This window comes from Dipodomys ordii, unplaced genomic scaffold (genome assembly GCF_000151885.1).
Source record: "Dipodomys ordii isolate 6190 unplaced genomic scaffold, Dord_2.0 Scaffold93, whole genome shotgun sequence".
NCBI lineage: Eukaryota > Metazoa > Chordata > Mammalia > Rodentia > Heteromyidae > Dipodomys > Dipodomys ordii.
The window spans coordinates 2,820,955-2,838,771 of record NW_012267309.1 but is presented as its reverse complement, the minus strand read 5'-3'; the positions used below and the strand labels follow the sequence as shown (position 1 = coordinate 2,838,771).

General features: G+C 44.7%; 1 protein-coding gene across 1 annotated transcript in view; it reads right to left on the bottom strand.

Moving 5' to 3' along the window:
• The window catches only part of Ippk (inositol 1,3,4,5,6-pentakisphosphate 2-kinase), a 53,725-nt gene that overhangs the window by 19,701 nt on the left and 16,207 nt on the right, over positions 1-17,817 (bottom strand). Inside the window, exons 4-9 of the mRNA XM_013026380.1 lie at positions 12,443-12,509; positions 11,025-11,146; positions 9,758-9,847; positions 5,689-5,747; positions 3,482-3,554; positions 416-689 (exon numbers count right to left, since the gene is read on the bottom strand). Coding sequence (XP_012881834.1) covers positions 416-689; positions 3,482-3,554; positions 5,689-5,747; positions 9,758-9,847; positions 11,025-11,146; positions 12,443-12,509 — 685 coding nt within the window. The remainder of the gene's footprint in view (positions 1-415; positions 690-3,481; positions 3,555-5,688; positions 5,748-9,757; positions 9,848-11,024; positions 11,147-12,442; positions 12,510-17,817) is intronic.

Here is a 17,817-nt window from a genome sequence, read left to right as displayed (position 1 = left end):
CTTTCACCTTATGACAATCTAGCTTTGAAGGACTCCTGGTCTCAGTTTTTACCCAATACGGCCGAGGAGAACCTGCCTCCAGTTACGATGAGAACAAAAAAGAGGATACTGCTCTAAATGGCAGAGATTCCACACATATGCACAACAGTCCTGGAAAAATCCTGCAGCCCCAACAGGCCAGGCATTTACAAACCTAGCTACAAAGTGAGAAAGTGAGTCTCTCACTCAGTGTGAGGCAATGAGGCCTCACTCTGGAGAGCTCTGATGAAACCAGGCAGCACCCCTAGAGGTACGGCAAAGCCAGTCAGGGCTACAACAGGTCACTTCCTAGGCTCCAACCCAGCTGCCAGTCGAAAAAGACAGTCCTAAAGCTGCCACAGTCCCTACCACCCACTCAGGGAAGGCCGGGCCCTACCTTGACGGCACAGGCTCCTGCTGAAAGGGCTGGCTTCACAGACTCGTGGGCCTTGGAGCCCAGATCTCAGGGCACCCACTCGGGACTTGTCCGAGCCACTCAGCAGCACCCTTGTGATGACATGCACCAGCTCCCGGATCACGGCCCTTGTGCAGTGGGGCCCGCTGGTCAGGCCATTGGAGGGGAAGAAGAAGGGCTTCAAGTGGTGCGCAAGTTCCCTCCAGTCAGCCACAGGGCTCCGGGCATCACTACAACCGTAAATCAGTTCACCATTCTTCAGGCAAGAAAGAGAGAAAGGTGGATCTTACAAGCTGGTAGAGAACACCTCAGCGCCTGCTAGGGTGTGCAGGTAGACATGTTCTGGACAAGCCTCATCAGGGCCAATGTACACTCTGGCACCTGTGGGAAAACCACTTTCATGTGCCATGTCATCAATCAAGAGGCAAGTCCTATGGAGCCTGAAATGTTCAAAAACCTGAGACCTGCACACTGGTCTCAGAGCCACAGCTCAGATAATCAATCACACAGTGTGTCTGAAGCAAACCCTCAGCACAAAGCAACAAAGTCTCCAAGACACAGCTCAGTTACTTAAGGGCCCAACCAGTGACTGGGAGTCAAGCAAGCAAGACCCAGGACAGAGGCTAGAGCCATGATGGGGGCAGCTGTGGAATCCTTCCTGTTCAAGACCATCCTGTTACTTCACAGGAGCTCCTTTTAGCACACCAGCTAGGGACGTCTGCTGCCTAGCCCCCCACAACTGGGCTTTTATAGAGGGCTTACTGGGCCTTACTCGGGCTTATTTGGGGCTTGTTCCCAAGCTCACACAGCTAACCCAAGGAGTATGACAAGGCCCTTAAATCCTTGTTTTTGTCCATAAGAGTGATGTGTACTGTGGACAGTCACAAGGCTGGTCATATGAGCCTGCAAAGCTATTACACAAAGATATTTATAGCTTCCATCTCGGCCACTCTTTCCTCAGTACTCTTTCCTCAGTCACAATGGTAATGGAGCAACCCAGTCCTCCCATAACGCGGGAACTGAGGCCATCAGCCCAGCTAAGCTTTCAGATGAGACCTTGAGACAGAAGCAACTAAGCTTCTCCTGCACTCCTGACCTCTGCAATGCTGAGGCAATAGGAAGTGTGTGAAGCTAAGGTCTAGAGTTAGTAGTACATGGAGAGAGGCCAATCTTTGCCAGACTTTTGTATGGCAGACTCTCTTCCCTCACTGGATCATGGGATGCCTCTCAAGGGATACTGTCCACGTCCATGGGATGACAGAGACATGCTACGTCACTGCTGGTCAAGCTGGGAAGGAGACAAAGGAAGGCAGACAAAAGCAGGACCCAAAGAGGCCAGCTGAGGCCCAGAGCAGGACCATATGTACCCACAGTGAAGCTTCCCCCTCATCCAGACCCCAAGGTAGCAGAAGGACTCCCAACAGAAGGGCCTCCACCCCCAGCACCAGGGATCCAGAAGTTGAAGCATCCACATCCCTCAAGGCCCCAACAATGCCTCTCATCACAAGTGTCTGATACAGGGTCACTGACCACACCCAGTTAGTTTCTCCACAGGGGGAGGAGGTGGGAGGGAAGGTCCTGCTTTACTGGGTTGGGCTGCAGAACTCAAGCACGGCAAAAGCATGAGATGCACATGAGCGCTAAATGTGCTTGCCACAGAGAATGCACTATATATTATTGTCCTACTATTCTAAAAAGCCAATCCTTATCACTTCTCTCCATCCATCTCTTTGGAAACTATTGGCTAATCCTGGGTTTTTCCACTGATGACTTCTCCAGAAGCACAGAACAAGAGGATGCTGGGCCCAGGAACCTGAAGTGTGAGTCTAATTGGGGTCAGAAACCAGCCGCACTATAGACTTCATAGGAAGTGCTTATCTTCTAGATTGGTCCTGAAGACATCAGACTTGTAGGGCCTGGTCTGAGGGCAGCTCAGAACAGATGTTACTTTCTGTTTGGCCACCAGCCTGTGGCCAGGATCAGAGTGTAGTAGGCTCACCTGGAACTTGATTTAAATGCCAAATTCCTCAAGTCTTTAAAAAGTTTAAAACTACTTTTGAAATTATGTCTTCCTTTATTGAATTTGGAAAGGCAGAGGCAGTCAGTTATTCCGATCAGCCACCAAGGCAGAATTTCTGAGTTAGATCAGGGGAATGGGTCCCTATTCACAATAGACTGTGTCCCATTTACTTGGAAGGGCACTGGCCACAGCAGCAAGACAAGCAGACCTTCCAGCTCACCAGTCACCTTTCCCAGAACAAACATAGGGGTTAGGAAACCCACCCCAACTCTGCTTTTTTAAGTAGGTCTACTGCGTGGACCAGCTCTCAAGAGGTAGCCAGGACCTTACAAGGTCACAGGGTCACATTTCCAATATGGGCACAGCGCCCACATTCCTCAGTCTCACCCCTTCTTTCTCACCCCCACATCACTTGGGCAACAAGGGTGACCAAAGGGCCAGCCCATATGGGGACAAGGAACTAAAAACAGTCACACTGGATGGAGATTTCCTCGTCCTGACACCCTAGACTTAAGAATTTGCTCATAAACAAAGAGCTCCTTGAATCACAAGCTCCCTAAATAAAGAGTAAAGACAGCCATCACAGAGCCTGGCAGTTGGCACTCAGCTTAGCGAGACTGGGCAGTCGGCCAACCTAGCTCCTGACCCCCCCCCCCACACACACACACATGGGCTTGGGATAGAGGAGCACACAGGACAGGGCAAAGCTGTCTTCATCCTGGGTGTGCCTGTCAGCACAGAGGAGAGTGAACCTACCTAGCAGAAACTGAGCCTTCACCCACCCACAGACCACAAACAATCTGGGCCACTTGGCTCCTGTGGGACTGAAGATATAAAGATGGAGTCCTGAGACTAGAAAGTTTATGTGGCTGGCAGGGGCATGAGGACCCCAAGGCTACATCAGACTCACAGGACTGAGCCTTAGGCAACCTGGCCAGATGCTCCATTCTCTGCAGCTACTGAGCTTATGACCAGGATCAGAAAATAGGTAGACCTGAGGACAGCAACAAAACAGAAGCAGCTCTCACCTTAAATATCCTCAAGTTGTTCTGTGCCTCCTGTAGCAGACTCTTCAAGGCAAAGTGCATGCGCTGTTTGTTTCTAAAAGAACAAAGTGTTCACAGGCTTTAAAGGCAGTGAGGATCATCTTGGTTTCCACACCTGGCTCTAGGCTAAGCCAGGGAACCCAGAGCCCAAATAGCTCAGTGACATTTTCTCTTCATTAGAACCTATGCATGGGTAGCTGTGGGAGACTCCACTGAGGCAAGGGGAGCAAGAAGCCACGGGGGTCCGCAGCTTTACACCCCCTTGCTCCTCCGCTGCAGCTTCCGAAGACTGGGGCAGGCACGTGCGACTCATGAAGGTTCTCTGACAAAGTACAGGGAACAGGGAGACAAGGAAGCCTGATTTCACCATCTATCCACAGCCATCTGCCTATTAGCACGGCCTCGCCTGCTCTTCTTAGCACAGATGTCCCTATCACTCTCCCTAATCATGCTCCAGCATCTCTCTCCATGGAACCTCAGGACCCCCATTTGGGAAAATCCACCCAAGGCAAGAACACTGAGTTCTGCCTAGAAACCACCACTAGGGTGGTAACTCAGCATGCATCAAATTAGTGGTACCCATAACCCTCTGATTCTGACCATTCCAGATGAGGATCCCAGCTCAGGTCTGATAAGTTATAAATGTTTAACAATGATCTTTATTACTGATGACTTCTGAACTCACAGCCTGTGTCTGCTCAGGTAAATCAACATGTGATTTACAAGTGAACACTGCTGCCTCACTCAATCCCCACATGAAGAAAACAGACCAATAGTTTTTTTCTGGAAAACAGACCAATAGTTTGTTTTCTGGCTTGTGGATCTTCAACATTTGATTTTTAACTTTTTAACTCCAAAGACAACTCTGTCTTTGCCCTGAAAGTTTTGCCACAGCCTTGAACCCAAAGGCCTGAGTGATGAACATGCACACACTGCTCCCAAAGTCAGTGCTGAACACTAAGAAAGGTAGCAGAGGGAGAAAGGGTGAGAAGAGGAAGAACCAACAAAGTATGAAAACCAGAAGCAGCAAACAGCCCTACTTTAACTGGAGTCCAAAGAAAGGAGGCTAGGAAGGACAGGAGCCCACTTATCAATAAGGACATCAAAGGTTCACAAACATGCACCATCCTATGGCTGGTTCACTCCTGGAGGAGTGACCTGAGTGGGGCAGGTAGGGACTGTCATAAAAACAGGTATCACTCAGGCACTGCCTCACTCCAGCCTCTCCCAGCTCCCACCCACTTTACCATAGGGAAAGAAGACTAACTCTAACAGCCCCTGCTGCTGATGGACTCTCCCCAGCTCCTGGCCACTTCTGTCTTGCTAGCCACAAATGCTCTGGACCAAGACTGTGTACAAGACTGAGGCATGTTGGGTGCACAACAAAGGCCAAGCAAGGGCAGACCCAGATGGGTAAAAGAGGCCACAGGTGTGTCATCAAGAGAGAAACTGCTAAATCGTTTAAATAGGGATACAGGTGGACCCACTGCACAACAATGAGATGTACAAGTCGTTACGAAAAATGAACTTTACAACTTTGGCAGGGGGGGTGGAGGTGGGTATATATGGGTGGGTGGGTGGGGGTGGGATATGCGAAGGGATAGGAAGGGGAAACATGGGAGGAAGCAACAATGCTTGATAAGAAATGTACTCATTATCTTGCCCATGTAATTGTAACCCCTCTGTACGGTATTTTCACAATAAAAAATTTTTAAAAACAGAGAAACTGCTGCCAGAGAAGCAGTCTTTTTTAATTTCTAGGGACAAAAGACAAAATTACGACAGTCCAAATGAATGAAGTCAAGACAGCATCAGCTGTTCCCTGATGCAAGACAAATCTGTGAGAACTCCAATAAAGGAACATCAGTAAAATAGCAGCTACTTCAAGCTTTTGAGCAAAAAAAACAAAGCCTCAAGCCTCAAGCCCAGGGTTTCTCAGGCACTGAGGGCAGGAAAAGCTCTGAAGATGGAGTGGAGACCCCTAGGCCCCACCTCAGAGAACAAGTAATACCTTAAAATCCCATGTCTACCCCATGTCACATAATACCCCACACTCATTTCACAGAACTCCTCCAAGTTCCCACCTCACAGAATAGCTTCTCCCTCTTCTCCACAGTCCCCAGCTCATAAGATGCCAGATAGCAGGGCACCTCCCCACTCCAACAAGGCCAATAAACAGTGGCTCTTACCCTGAGTAGAGATCAAGGGGACAGTATTTACTTATCTGCTTCCATTTCCCAGTTGCTACCTGTTAAAACACAATTATGACAACATCAGATGTTACTGATTGGATACTCATGCCAACACAGTGTCATCATTAACACAAAGAACAGCATAACACCAAGATGATTAAAATGGACTGCAGCTTTGGCTCAACTTGGTGGAAAGGGATCCATCTGACCGTTATCCACAAAAATCTTAACCAACTTTTGAGAATCGTCACTCCGACCTAGTCCTGCACATGAGTAGAAAAGAAAAGCAACTAGCACCTGAAAATTACATGTCCAAATTCTGAAAAAAAAAACCCTCCAACTTAGCCAATAATGGAGAAGGTGTAGTATAGGTAATTTTGTGTTGCTAACGGAATAATAAATTGGCACAACTTATAAAGTATACCTGTCCCCTGACTCAATAAATCTGCAAGGAATCAAAACAACATTGAGATTCCACCTCACCCCAGTCAGAATGCCTCTAATCAAGAAACCTAATAACAGTTGCTGGAGGGATGTGACCAAAGGGGAACCCTACTGCATTGTTGGTGGGAGTGTAAACTTGTTCAACCACTTTGGAAAGCAGTATGACCCAGCAATCCCACTTTTGGACATTTACCCAAATGATCACAAACAAGGTCATACCAAAGCTACCAGCACAACTCTGTTTATCTTAGCATTATTTACCATAGCTAAGATATGGAACCAACCCAGATACTCCTCAGTAGATGAATGGATCAAGAAAATGTGGTGTATATATACACAATGGAATTCTATGCCTCCATCAGAAAGAATGACATTGCCCATTTGTTAGGAAATGGAAAGACTTGGAAAAAATTATATTAAGTGAAGTAAGCCAGGCCCAAAGAAACATAGGTCCCATGGTTTCCCTTATTTGCAATAACTAGTATAAGTCTAAGATAAGCAGAAAAGGTCAAAGCTACGTACATATGACCATATAAGATGATGTTAAATGGAATGAACCCCAAGATAGGGACACAAGTAATTTTTTTTCTTCCTTGCTATTGTTTTTAATGTATTTAAAATGTACTATGTGATTTTTTTGTTTCTCTTGTATGTTCTTCCCCCACAGTATAACCCCTGTTTTTACTGTATTTGATGTCGGTGCCCTGCATCTTGTATATACATTTTTTTTATTTGGGGAAGGGAAAGGAAATAACAAAATGCTGAAATAAGGATATAGGTTGACCCACTGTAACAATGAGATATACAAGACACTATGTTGAGGGCTGGGGAAGGTGGCTCAGTGGTAGAGTGCTTGCCTTGCATGCATGAGGCCCTGGGTTCAATTCCTCAGCACCACATAAGCAGAAAAAGCCAGAAGTGGCACTGTGGCTCAAGTGGTAGAGTGGTAGAGTGCTAGCCTTGAGCTAAAGAGCTGAGGGACAGCATCCAGGCCCAGAGTTCAGGCCCCACAACGGGCAAAAAAAAGAAAAGACACTATCTTGAAAACAAATTTTACAACTTGGGGTGAGAGGGAGGAGTTGGGGAGGTAGGGAGAGAAGGGATGGTAGGGAAAAAAACAAAGGAAGAGGTAACAATGCTGGATAGGAAATGTACTCATTATCTTACTCATGTAACTGTATTTTTACAATTAAAGAAAACATATAAAAAATAAAGCTGCAAGGAATCTAAAAAAACTAGCACAGGGGGCTGAAAAGGTGGCTCAGTGGTAGAGTGCTTGCCTTGCATGCCTGAGGCCATGGGTTCGATTCCTCAGCACCATATAAGCAGAAAAAGTGGAAATGGAGCTGTGGCTCAAGTGGTAGAGTGCTAGCCTTGAGCTGAAGAACTGAGGGACAGTGCCCAGGCCCAGAGTTCAGGCCCCATGACCGACAAAAGAAAACTAGCACAGGGCAAAAAAGGTATGAACAGGGACAAAATATTCACTGTAGATTATAAATAACAGTGGAAACAAGAGAGACAATCATCAGCAAGAAAAAACACTACTCAATGGAGCCAGCACACAATGGAGAAATGAATAGATAATAGGCTGCCATTTCCAGAAAGAGGTGGAGAAAAAAAAAATCAAGATTTATTCAGAGTATCATATAACATGTGGTTTATAAATGCATGCACACACACAAAAATAAACATTTATATATGCATGCATACATTCAAATACACAATGAAAAACCCTTAAAGAACATACAGCAAACAATCCTCAAAGGTGATTTTAGTTAATACCCAGAAACAGTGTTTGGCACCTTAAAAGTCCTATTCTGTCCTTTAAATCTGAAAATCATTGTTATAATCACAGTAAAAACCAGTAACTTGGTAGCTGCCACAAAATGAACAGGACAGGACCATCTCCAAAGCTTCCATCCCAGAGAACTAGATCTGGCTTGAGTCTTGGTTCCAGGAAAATTTCACTTATATGTTTGTCTTTACTAACCTGATTCAGAGCTTACTAAGTATAGAGCCCTTTTCCCTGGGGGGGGGGGGGGGGTGAGGGGGAAGGGGGGAGAACTTGTCAGAGATATTTAGAAATAATTGTGCCACTTCACATGGTTTTCTGAGAAGATAGGTAATAGTTGGGACAAATAATAGGCTAATCTAAAGCTTATAAATAAAAAGTTGAGTGGGCTGGGAATGTGGCTCAGTGGTAGAGCGCTTGCCTTGCATGCATGAGGCACTGGGTTCCATTCCTCAGTACCACATAAGCAGAAAAAGCCAGAAGTGGTGCTATGGCTCAAGTGGTAGAGCACTAGCCTTGAGCTGAAGATCGCTGAGGGACAGTGACCAGACCCAGAGTACAGGCCCCATGACCGACAAAAAAAAAAAAAAAATACATATAGTATCTTATGTTATATATATATGTACATATGTATGTATACTATTTGTGAATATATATACAAGCAAATGAAAATACCCAGCAAGATAGTAGGACATTTTTAAAAATCAGTTGTCTTTCTCACTTCATATCCATTAGGATGTATACATTAAAAGAATTTTACAGAAAAGATATGGTAGCCCATATCTATAATCCTAGTGATTCAGAAACAGAGGTAGGATTAAAGAGTCTGAGACCAGTCCAGACCCTATCTGAAAAAAAAGATATAAACAAAAGGATTAGTGGTAGTGATCTTGACTAACATGAAAGCTAGGTTCAATCTGCAGAAGTAAAAAGAAAAGAAAGGAAAGGCCAAATGTAGTGTTACATCCTTGTAATCCCAGCATTCCAAACAGTGAGGCAGAAGGACTGATGGTTCAAGGCAAGCCTGGAATACATAGTAGATATCAGGCCAGCCAGGGATACAGGGCAAGAAACAAAGATGACAAATGTTACTTGTGCTGTGAGGAAACTGGAACCCTTGTACCTTGTCCACTACTGATGGGAATGTAAAATGACAACCCCCAATGAAAAAGACTACGGAAAGTCCTCAAAATTAAAAACAGATTTTATGATTCCGTAATTTTACTTCCAGTTGTATAAAATACTTAGGCTGCTATCTCTACAGCAGCACTGTTCACAATAGACAAAGGTAAAGGTAATCTAAGTGTTCATCAACAGGCAAGTGGATAAACAAAACATAATATATTCATATGACAGACCATTATTATTCAACCTTAAAAAGGAAGAAATATGCAATATGTTATGACATGAATATACTTTGAGAATATTCATATTCATGAACTATAACGTAACAACTCTACACAAAGTGACTTGCTTCTTTGGCTGGCACTTTACCACTTGAGCCATATTTCCAGCCCTGTTTTTGCTGGTTATTTTGAGACAGTCCCACAAACTTGTCTGCCCAGGATGCCTTCGAACCACAGTCTCCAGATCTCAGCTTCCTGGGTAGCTATGAAGCCACGAGTACTCAGCTTAAAACAGAACAATCTTAATGGTCTATGAATCATGTCTTAATTTTTTTTTAAGTGACCAAGACCCATTTGCAACATGAAAAGTCAACAGAAAAACAATCACATTTTCTTTTATTCTTCTGAAACCTGAGTGGTCTCACCTTAGACTAAGACACACAGTGTTTTGCCCTCCAACAGCCTAACTATAGGCTCTGCTCACCTTGAGGTGCTGGTGCATGCAGTAGCGACACACTTTATGCTTCATCTCATGGGTAACATTACTGGAGAAAGGAATAAAACCACATTTTGGCTGCAATATAAACAGATAACAAAAAATGTTTAGAGAGAAACCACATACACATCACTAGAATTGACAAAGACAGGCAAGGTCAGATAGAAATGTCTCCAGAAGCTATTCTCATTTTCAGCTCCCTCAGCACATTACACATCTCTCTGTTTCTAGAGGACCCAGGCTGGCCAGCCCTCCCACTGGGAAACTGATGAAGGCTCTGGCTGGCCAAACGAAAGCACAACAAAGCTCAGCTTTGTGCTTTCATTACAGAACACCTCTGGCAGACTGGAGGGAATGGAGATGGGCCCAGGGTACCCAACAATAAGAATCAGAACCATTGTGCCCACTGACACTAGCGTGTGGTCTAGAAAGTGACCATCTGATAGTTGCTAGGCTCCCAAACATCAGGGAATCCAGCTACCTTTTAAAAGTGGCACCCTCTGAGAAGGGCAACACATAAGGTCTGTGCTCAGCACATTGGAGCATGTGGCTGGGGAAACAGAACATGATCCTCTTGAGGATCATAAGGTATAACACTCAGGCCAAGGCAATGGCCCAGAGGTCACTGCCCTAGCAGTAGGGAAGAAGGTAGGCAACAGCCAGATATATGGAAAGGCTTCCAAGGGTGCTTGAGTAGCCACCCTCAATACAAACAGGTGAAGCAAGGGAGTCCTAGCCCTTCTGCAGTTCCTACTGCTTGCACCAAACAAAAAAATCTATCCTTGACCACTAGCCAGCATATAGAAGGGCCTCTGAAGGGCATACAGACCTCTGTGCTTAAAAGACAGACCCTCCTACACAAGATGCAGAGTTGTGCTTTCACAGAGATTCCTAGAATTGGACCCTTAGCACCACAAGCACTGTGCACAGCAAAGCAGCTAAATGCATTGGGGAAGAAGTTTGATTCCTGAGTAGGGTATGGAGGGAGAAACAACACACTTCCCTCTTGTGAACATTAAGCAGGGATTTCCCAGCACAGATAAACAGAATGGGTTTCCCACTGTCGGCAGCAAGGAAGAAGCATACACCTAGGGTCTGGAGCTGAAAGGAACCAGAGCATGCAGGATGCAGTGAGTGGCTGTAGTAGGGGAGAAAAGCAAGTTCCTGAGAAAGGGCTGAATGTGTCCTCGAGGCAGATGCCATACAGACTGACCTTTTCCTTTACCGACATCACTGTCTTTCCATGAAAGCTTACCTTAATCTCAACACACAGAATTGGCCGGTGCTCTGCAAAGCGGTAGGTCTGAAGTCTGGTTAAGTTGGGAAGGCACATAGCATAACCACTGAGTGTGTCCAGATCCTTGTCACAACGAGACTCTACAAGACAGAGTAAGGATCATACTTGAGTCAGTACAAGGGACAGTAAACTCTGCAGATACTGGAAGAAAGAATCCTATAAGGGAGGATTCTAAGACAGCCTGGGTACAGGGAAGTCACTAAATCTAAGGAGAAGTATATTGTTATTGGGTACATGTATGACAGAAGAAAAGTAGCTTATTATGGGCTGTGTGACAAATGCAGTCATCTCTGGAGGACTGAAGACTGAATCTGTTTGACAGGAAGTCAGCTTCATCATGCTCCTGAACTCAGCAAAAGCCCGGGATTCTGAGGCTCAGTAAGCCTTCTGGGCTATCACACATGGTCACTCGAAGAATAAGTGCTGCCCACACAGCCCTGTAGGTGGGGACCCTGCCCTGTGCCTCTTCCCCTGCCTGGTTTCATCCTTATCCTTAAGCCATAATAAAACCAGAACCAAGGCTAACAGTGAGAGCTGAAGTCTTTCTAGATGTGAGCATGGCCTTGAGGAATTTTCAAATGAGCAACAGCTATTACATGTGAGTAGACTTTGAAATGGCCCCCAAATTCCACAATTCCCTTAGGCAGGAATTCAGGAAGGAGGTAGGCTTTGGCCCCTTCCTTCCTCTCCAACCTAGGCCTTTCCTAATACATCTCTTCTACTGTGCCGCAGCATGGCTCTGCTGGAAGCTATATGGATGCCACCAAACAATGCTGGGCTCCAGGCTTCCCTTTCACATAGCAAGGATTCTTTTAACTAGTTACTGGGGCTTTAAATGAAGTAAGATGAGGTACTGGTGGCTCATGCCTATGATCAGTCCTCGCTACTCAAGAGGCTGAGATCTGAGGATGTAGGCCAACCAAAGCAAAGAAGTCAGGAAGTTAGCTCCAATTAACCAGCAAAAAGCTGGAGATGGAGGCATGGCTCAAGTGACAGAACACCAGCCATGTGCTAAAATGCCAAGTGACAACACAAAGTCTTAAGATAATGCCCCAATACAAGCAAAAAAATGAAGTAGAGAGACGGAGGAACATGAGCAGCTGAGGAAAGAAGCTACAGCTGGCCTCTGTCTACCATGTAGAGACAATGAGTAGAGCCCAGACACTAACCTGTACCTTTGACCTGGTTCTTGACAATAAAGCCACCAGCAAAAAGCAGAAGCATGGTGCTGAGAGGATGCAGGTATGTGGATAATGAAGTTTTTGGCAACAGACCTGCTAAAAACTATCAATACCTCACATGGGTGGTTATTTCAAACATGTTGGAACAGAACTTTTAAAATCACAAACAATATTCCTAAATTATGACAGTCTTACCTGGTCTTTCAGACTGTATCTTCAAACACAGCTGTTTCACAAACTCTAAAGGCAGCTGAACTACTTCCTGTTAAGAAAAAATACAAAATGCATGGGTTACTCAACAGCAGCAAGACTACAGGTATAGCCACAAAATTCTGCACCAAACCACAGCTAAAATGGTGACTTTCACATTACTTGCACTTAATCAGAATTTTAAAAATGATAGTTTAAAAAATTCAGTGAGTAGGTTTTGGCAATAAAAGCTGATCTACGATTTTCAGAGCTTGTGAAGGTTAAACAGAGATGCTTCCAATGTAGAAACACAGCAGGAGCCCAAGGCAGTTCTTGGGCCACAAGGAAGACTCCCTGACCCTTCAGACAAACTTAGCATTTCCCACTTTCACCTAAGCAGCAATTTCCGTGTGTGATAGAATCAACCTTGGCTAAGATGGCAGGTGGGTCAATGAGTCAGCCATGGAGAACTGTGTGGCTAGAAAAAGGATTTAAGTCGGGGCTGGGAAGGTGGCTCAGTGGTAGAGCGCTTGCCTTGCATGCTCGAGGCCCTGGGTTCGATTCCTCAGCACCACATAAGCAAAAAGAAAAAAGCCGGAAGTGGCGCTGTGGCTCAAGTGGTAGAGCGCTAGCCTTGAGCTGAAGAGTTGAGGGACAGTGCCCAGGCCCAGAGTTCAAGCCCCACGACCGGACCAAAAAAAAAAAAAAAAAAGGATTTAAGTCATATTGCTTACTTACCATCTTCCTGTCCTTTTGTGTTTCTAGAGTAGCAGAATTGTGGCTTCTGGAAAAGTCACAAAGGGACACAGAAGACCTAGCACAAGAATACTGGAATCTTGCCAGGGGGAGAACAGAGCAGCCTTCTCCATCTGGGCCTGGCTTGCTCTAGTCCACCCTGGTCCTGCTCCCTATCCTGACATTCTAGTTCCATACTGTGCCTTCATTGTCTACTTAAATATGCTATGAGCTAAGGAAACATGAGGTATTAAACACTTAGGTACTTAAATACACACCTAGTATTAGTACTTTGGTATTCAAAGTACTAATGGGCAAGAGAGAGAAATGTGAAAGTTTAGAAATTCAAAACTTGGTCTATCTCACACAAGTTCTTGCTCTGACTGAAACCAAAAGTCCAAGGGACAATGCTGGTCACAATGCTGTGTGGTGGGATGATGAAAAGAACTGCTTGGATATTCCCACCCAAGAAATGCAGTGTTCTTATATCCTGGCACACATGGGTACGCAAGCTATACCTACTGCCCTCCTGAGTCCACAGTCACAGTGAAGAGCAGACCTGGGTTTCCTCTAAACAACTTCAAAGGACTGATTTTACAATGAGGATGTGTGTGTTTCAATTCAAGATAAAAATGTTCACAGGTGGCATGCCATTTTAGGTTAGATGGCATTGCCATCCACCTGACCACATGAGCATATGACAACCAACATTATACAAGACATTTGCTGGAAAAAGCCAGAGTTGACACCCACAGAATGTTCCTCCTGGAGAAAGCTGATGCTGAGACATGCTAACTCTCAAAGGAGTGACAAGATGCTGCCCAGAAGGATACAGGCTACAGAAATTCCAGTTGAGTGAGTCCCAACAAGCCTACCTATCAGCACATGAGGTTCAAATGGGGAGTTAATAACATCCCACACAGCATTCAAACTCAAGTAGATCCAGTCACAAGAGACAGGATGGGAGCTTGTAAAATTCCATGCCCCTCCAATACTTAAAAGAGTTCCCTAGCCAGATGTCAGTGGCTCACATCTGTGTTCCTACTCAGGAGGCTGAGATCTAAGGTTCATGGTTTGAAGCCAGCCCAGGCAGGAAAGTCATGAGACTCTTATCTCCAATTAACTACCAAAAGAAGCTGAAGTAGACCTGTGGATCAAGTAGTAGAACACTAGCCTTGAACAAAAAAGCATAGGTAGAGTGCCTAGACCCTGAGTTCAAGCCCACGGCCAGCACCAAAATTTTTTTTCAAATGAGTTCCCTAAATTCTCCATGGAGAATCCAAACTCTCAGACATACCACCTCCAAGGGCAGAACCAGTGGGCTTCCTCACAGGAACTGATGTGTCTTGACCCAGGACACACAGGATAAAAGGCCCTTAGGGACTCTACCTTACCTAACTAGCTACACATCTGTGCTTGCTGCACAACATGGCCCTGTCAATGCAGCCTCAGGGTCACACAGTTGCTGGGAGATATAATCAGGCCCACACTGAGAGCAGCCAGCTAGGACATGATCACCTGAGAAAAATCCAGCTCTAGTTTATTGGTAATGTCAAAACACAGAGGAGACACACAAGAGGGTGGTGACCTATAGGCTAAGCCCCAGTCACTACAGCTTCATTTACACAAGGGGGACAGAAAGTACCAGAGGTATTGCCAGACATCCCTGATCCTGCCACTCCCTGATAAGAGTCCCCGCTGCTTACTTCATTGACCATCACAACTGAGACCTCCACAGCCAGTCCTCAACCTGGGCAACAACAACCTGCTCACATCCTGCTCAAAAAAGAATATGATACCCACAAGACCACACACATTCCCACCCAGCCCAGTGGGCAGATGGCACCTCTGAAAATATTCTCTCCACAAGGAAGACACCATCCAAGGGGCACATCCTGGACAACAGATTAGACTAAGCACACAAGCAGCAGCAGCTGATAAAAAGGCAAAACTGAGGTGACTTTTGGAGGCTCCAGGCCACAGCTTTGCTCAGAAAGCAATCCAGGTCAGATAGGTGGGCCAGAGAGCGCCCCTTGTCCTGTCATCAGACAGACAAACTGCAAGCAAGGCCAGCATAGACAGCAGCATGTTTTCATGGTTTTTCTTCCAGTACCAGCTCATTTTTGGTGCCAGTCTAGGGGCTTGAATTCAGGGACTGGGAGCTGTTCCTGAACATTTTTGTTCAAGACTAGCAGCACTCTACCACTTCAGCCATACAATTCCTCTTCTGGCTCTTTATTGGTTAACTGGGGATAGAGTTTCACAAACTTTCATGCCAGAGCTGGCTTTGGATCACAATCAGCAGATCTCAGTCTCTGAAGTTTCTAGGGTTACAGGAATGAGTCACTGGATCACTAGTTTTTTTGTTTTTGTTTTTTGTTGTTATTGTTGTTGTTCTTGCCAGTCCTAGAGCTAGAAGTCAGGGCCTGGGCACTGGCCCTCAGCTTCTTTTGCTCAAGACTAGCACTCTACCACTTGAGCCACAGCCCCATTTGCAGCTTTTCTGCTTATGTGGTACTGAGGAATTGAACCCAGGGCTTCATGCATGCTAGGCAAGCACTCTACCACTAAGCAACATTCCCAGCCTCACTAGCTTTTAAAACTAAATTGGGCAATTATAACACACAATGTGATTGTGGAAGTAATAAAGAGTCTTCCAACAAGGAAAAATCCAGATCCTGATAGATTCACAGATGAATTCTGAAAGAGATTTATAGTTGAACTAACACCGGTACTCCTCAAACTTTTCCCTGAAATTGAAATGGAAAGATCAACTCTAAACTCATTTTATGAAGCCAGCATCACACTCATCCCAAAACTAGGTAGGAATTCAATGAAAAAACAGAACTATAGACCAATCTGTATGATGAACATAGTAAAGCTCATCAATAAAATACTAGCATACATAATTCAGCAACTCATTAAAAAAATCATACATTATGATCAAATGGGTTTTATCCCAGAGATACAAGGCAGGTTTAACACATGTAACAACATATGTATACACTCATATATATATATATATATATATATATATATATATATATATACACACACACACACACACTATATATATATATATATATTTATATACACACACATCACATTAACAGAGCTAAACACAAGAAACACATGACCATCAATAATATACAACATCTGTTCATGTTAACAGTTCTAGAGAAGCTAGGAATAGAAGAAAGATACCTCAAAATAACAAAGGCTATATATAACAGACCAACAGCCAACATCATATTAACTGGTGAAAAATTAAAACAATTTCCGCTGAAATCAGGAACAAAGCAAGGATGTCCACTCCACTCCTTTTCAATTCTAAAATTCCTAGCCAGATGATAAAGCAAGAAAAAGACATAAAAGGGCCAGGTGCTGGTGGCTCATGCCTGTATTAATAGCTACTTAGGAGGCAGATAAGTGAGAATTTCAATTCAAAGCCAACCCAGGCAGAGTCTATAAGACTCCTATCTCAAAAAAAAAAAAAAAACCTATCAAAAGACCAGAAGTAGAGTTGTGGCTCAAGTGGAAGAGTACAAGCCTTCAGCAAACCTATCAAAAGACCAGAAGTAGAGTTGTGGCTCAAGTGGAAGAGTACAAGCCTTCAGCAAAAGCTCAGGGACAGGTTCAGGCCCTCCGTTCAAGCCTCAGGACCAACACACACACACACACATACACGCACGCGCGCGCACACACGCACACGCATGCACAATAGAAAAGGGATTCACATAGGGAAAGAAGTGAAACTACCCTTTTTGCAAACAACATAATCTTATATCTAAAAGACTTGGAAGACTCTATCCCCAAGCTCCTACAGCTGATCTTTGGTTCCTACTTTGGCAAAGTAGGAAACAAAATTAATCCCCAGCTGGGCACCAGTGGCTCTTTGGCAAAGTAGGATACAAAATTAATACACAGCTGGGCACCAATGGCTCATCCCTGTAATCATAGATACTCAGGAGGCTGGAATCTAAGAATCACAGTTCAAAGCCTGCTGGAGGAAGAAAATCTGTGAGATTGTCATCTCTAACTACCAGAAAACTGGAAGTGGAGCTGTGGCTCAAAAACGAGCACTAGCCTTGAGCAGAAAAAACTCAGAGACAGCACCCAGGCCTTGAGGTCAAAAGCCCCACAACCAACAAAATAAAAATAGAAACCCACAAAAACTCAGTAGGTTTTCTGTATACCAACAATAAATAAGCAGAGAGGGAAACCAGGGAAACAAATCCATTTGCAATAGCTTCAAAATCTATAATTGAGAAATTAAAAATTGAGAAATAGACATAACCAAAGAAAACCTTTATGGTGAAAACTATAAAAATTTGAAGAAAGAAATCAAAGACAGTATCAGGAAATGGAAAGACTTCCAATGTTCATGGATAGGTAGAATTAGTATTGTGAAAATGACCATACTTGGGAGAAGATCTTCACTAGCCATACAACGGACAAAAAGAAATCCAAATCAGGGCTAGGAAGTTGATCAGTGGTAGAGCACTTGCCTTGCATGCCTGAGGCCCTGGGTTCAATTCCTCAGCATCACATAAGCAAAAAGAAAAAGGCTGGAAGTGGCGCTGTGGCTCAAGTGGTAGAGCGCTAGCCTTGAGCTGAAGAGCTGAGGGACAGAGCCCAGGCCCAGA